This window comes from Triticum dicoccoides, chromosome 7A, assembly GCF_002162155.2.
Source record: "Triticum dicoccoides isolate Atlit2015 ecotype Zavitan chromosome 7A, WEW_v2.0, whole genome shotgun sequence".
NCBI lineage: Eukaryota > Viridiplantae > Streptophyta > Magnoliopsida > Poales > Poaceae > Triticum > Triticum dicoccoides.
In genome coordinates this window covers 594803547-594806969 of record NC_041392.1, presented here as the reverse complement: position 1 = coordinate 594806969, position 3423 = coordinate 594803547, and the positions used below count along the sequence as shown (strand labels likewise).

The 3423-nt window shown below is 52.6% G+C and overlaps 1 protein-coding gene across 1 annotated transcript; it reads left to right on the top strand.

The window, feature by feature from the left end:
- Positions 1-52: 52 nt before the first annotated feature.
- Positions 53-2867, top strand: LOC119334549 (zinc finger protein WIP2-like). Its single transcript, XM_037607095.1, has 2 exons — positions 53-840; positions 2137-2867. Exons 1-2 carry the CDS (start codon positions 232-234, stop codon positions 2632-2634), a joined length of 1107 nt encoding a protein of 368 aa, XP_037462992.1. The 5' UTR covers positions 53-231; the 3' UTR covers positions 2635-2867.
- The last annotated feature ends 556 nt before the right edge of the window (positions 2868-3423 follow it).

The window sequence follows — 3423 nt, the reverse complement described above, 5'->3', positions numbered from 1 at the left end:
CTCTCTAGTGAACTTCCCTTTCGTCCTCTACAGCCTCATTTACACCTTTAGGGCTACTACACGCACACACGACACCTTTATCTCCTTCTCTCTCATCTCTCCCACTCTTCTTCTTCTCTTGGTGATCCATACCGAAGCCTCTCTCTCTCTCTATTTATATTAGCTGCCATTTCCCATCCACACCCTGTCTCTCCTATCTCCAGCTCCACCGTACCACCAGTCGATCCATCCATGGGGGATCCCTACACCAATTTCTTGAGGGGCTACAGCCTCCGCTACTCCAACGCAGCGGCTTCTTCCTCTTCCCCCTTCCCCAGCTACACCTCCTACCTCCACCACCCACCTCCCTCCTCCCCTCCGATCAGGGAAGCCCTCCCCCTCCTCAGCCTCGCGCCTTCCTCCTCAACCTACCACCCCCATCAACACCACGATCAAGAAGATCACAAGGTCATGACCACCGCCTCCTGCAGCAGCCAGGCAGAAGCCGCCGATCAGGCAGCCGGGGAGGTCACCGTGGCCCTGCACATCGGCCTGCCCAGCCCCAGCCCCTCCGATGCAGCAGCCGGCAGCGGCAACCACCACCAAGAAGAGGCAGCGGCTGGAGGAGTAGCTGCTGAGGAGAGAAGCCAGCAGCTGCAGGAAGAAGGGCAGGAGGAAGGGGAAGGGGAGGAGGAGGATGGCAGCACGATGGCGCTGGGGGTGGGGTGCGCGTCCCTGGGGATAGGTAGGCTCACAAAGGGGCAGTACTGGATCCCCACCCCGTCCCAGATCCTCATTGGTCCCACGCAGTTCTCCTGCCCCGTCTGCTACAAGACCTTCAACAGATACAACAACATGCAGGTGAGGTGATCCATCTTCGAATTGCCTTGTGCATGCATCGGATTTCAATTTTTGGTTCTGATCCTGTCTGGTCTTGATAGGGGGATTTTAGTTGATTTTGTTTTGGATGTTTATGTTGTGAACTTCCTTTTCTCTTTCCTGTGCGTGAATTGGAGCAGTGCATGCATCTCTGGCTTCCTTTGTCCTGTGCAAGGTGCAGTGGCGGTGGATCTAGGACGAAGTGCCGCTGCTTCTTATCCAACCTCTCTCTCTCTCTCTCGCTGACGTATCTTATTGATTTGACTGAACCGGGAGGGAAGTAGAGAGAGGCCATGCACTCTGTCTGCCGTATCTCGTTGATTTGACTGAACCGGGAGGGTAGTGGGAAGAGGGAAGAGGGAGGGGCATGCAGTAATGGCTCTGGGACGGCCATTGACATGGAGAACGGAACTGATGTGCGAACGACACAGCCTTGCACGACAGCAGGACGATGCCCGATCCAGCCGTCGACTTCACTTTACTAATATGCGTAGACGGACTGATATAGGCTGTCGTTCACACATCGTCTGAACATCATCGTGTGCATAGCAGCACTCCATGGAGAACTCTGAGCTCCTATGCTGGCTACTGGCCAGTACTAGGACTGACCGATCTTGGAGTTTGCGCTTGTTTTGCCTTTTCAATTTGCAGCGGGCTGGACGCGCAGCGCAGAGAGAGAAAAGGGGAGAGATCTGGGAAGAAAGATCTAGCAGAAAGGCATCTTTATCTTTCCCTGATCAGTTCCTTCAAGGTTACACAGATCGGTGTGCGTCTCAAGCCAACGCCGGCCACAGGCTCCTCCTCCTCTCTCCCCTTCTCTGCACTCTCTCTGCAAGAAACCCCACCACGAGCAGTGCCTTTCAGTCTCACACAGTCCATTGCTCAACATCCCTTTTGCTCTCTCTCCCCCTAATTGATGCATCTATGCAGCTAGATACTGGTAGCTAGAGAGAGAGAGAAGAGAGAGATGGTCCCTTTGCACCTTAAATTATCCCCCCCATCCCCCGTTGCCTCAAGCACGTGAAGACGGAGAGCCATCACTTCGTCTTGCACCTTCGTAGCTCTCTCCCTCCTGACTAGCCACAGTGCGTGCAGCGGCAATGCCGCTCGATAGCTCCGATCGAGCCGCTGTGCACACGCAACGAACACTCTGCGGTCCGCACCAGCAAGCACCACTCCGTGTCCAATTTGTCCATGCATGCATGTGTAAGCCATTACAACTCTGTCTGTCTGTCTCATGTCTGATCCATCAGTTGCCATGGACGCTTGCGCTTGCAGATGCACATGTGGGGCCACGGGTCGCAGTACCGGAAGGGCCCGGAGTCGCTGCGGGGGACGCAGCCGACGGCGATGCTCCGCCTGCCTTGCTACTGCTGCGCGGCGGGCTGCCGGAACAACGTCGACCACCCGCGCGCCCGCCCGCTCAAGGACTTCCGCACCCTGCAGACCCACTACAAGCGCAAGCACGGCATCAAGCCCTTCATGTGCCGCAAGTGCGGCAAGGCCTTCGCCGTGCGCGGCGACTGGCGCACCCACGAGAAGAACTGCGGCAAGCTCTGGTACTGCGCATGCGGGTCTGACTTCAAGCACAAGCGCTCCCTCAAGGACCACATCCGCGCCTTCGGCCGCGGCCACGCGCCCTGCGGCATCGACTGCTTCGACCTCGACGACGACGACCGCGACCCTTCCTCCGAGGTTGACCACACCGTTAACACCGCCGCCGCCACCACCACCAACGGCGCCGGCAGCGACCGTCGCCATTGGAAGGCCAATTAACCGATCGAGCCGGTCCATCTCTAGGGCTACGGCCTACTGGGTAAGTATATATGCATGTGAGCTGAGGTGTGGGAGCGCAAGCTATTACTGGCAGTACGTACTATCTGTATACCTGAAGCTTGCAGGCAGGCGTATATAGTTGATAGTGCGAACAGTGAAGGGTGCGTTTTAATTTTGAAAGAAAGATGGATTATACATTTGCAGCTGGATTAATCAAGGGATCGATCGGTGCATGTATGGTTATGACTTATGAGAGAGGTGAGTGAATTTCTAATTGTTTGGGTATATAGCCTACCCTAGCTAGCTTCATTGTATGTGTAGACTTTGATTTGGTATATGGTGATACAGATTATCAAATATTAATTCAAAATTTCAAAGAAGTTATCATGCATGCATGAATGCAATGGCCACAGACTTACTGGCTTATTACTGCTACTCACTCCGTCCCAAAATCAGTGTCGTTGATTTAGCACACAAATTTAGTACAAAGTTGTTCTAAATTAGCGGCACTTATTTTGGGATGAAGGAGTACTAATTAAGTCTTGACATCTTTTGTGTTCATCTGATGTTTATAACTCATTTTATTGTTTTTAGCACTAGTTGTGGTATATTGGAGTCTTGCATGTTTGTGATCATGCTTTAATTAATTTGAAATGATTGGAAGTTGAAAGTCTAGTTATCTATAAGTTTTTTTCCCCTTAGATACAAGAAGTGATTTACTATCGTTCTATAATTGAAGCACACAAAAGCTAATTAAGTTATCGATAAACTGATATGCGTACTTTGTGT

Coding starts and splice junctions, on each gene's coding strand:
- LOC119334549 (XM_037607095.1), top strand. CDS start 232: ATGGGGGATCCCTACACCAATTTCTTGAGGGGCTACAGCCTCCGCTAC. Junction 841..2,136: donor ACAGATACAACAACATGCAG/GTGAGGTGATCC, acceptor TTGCGCTTGCAG/ATGCACATGTGGGGCCACGG.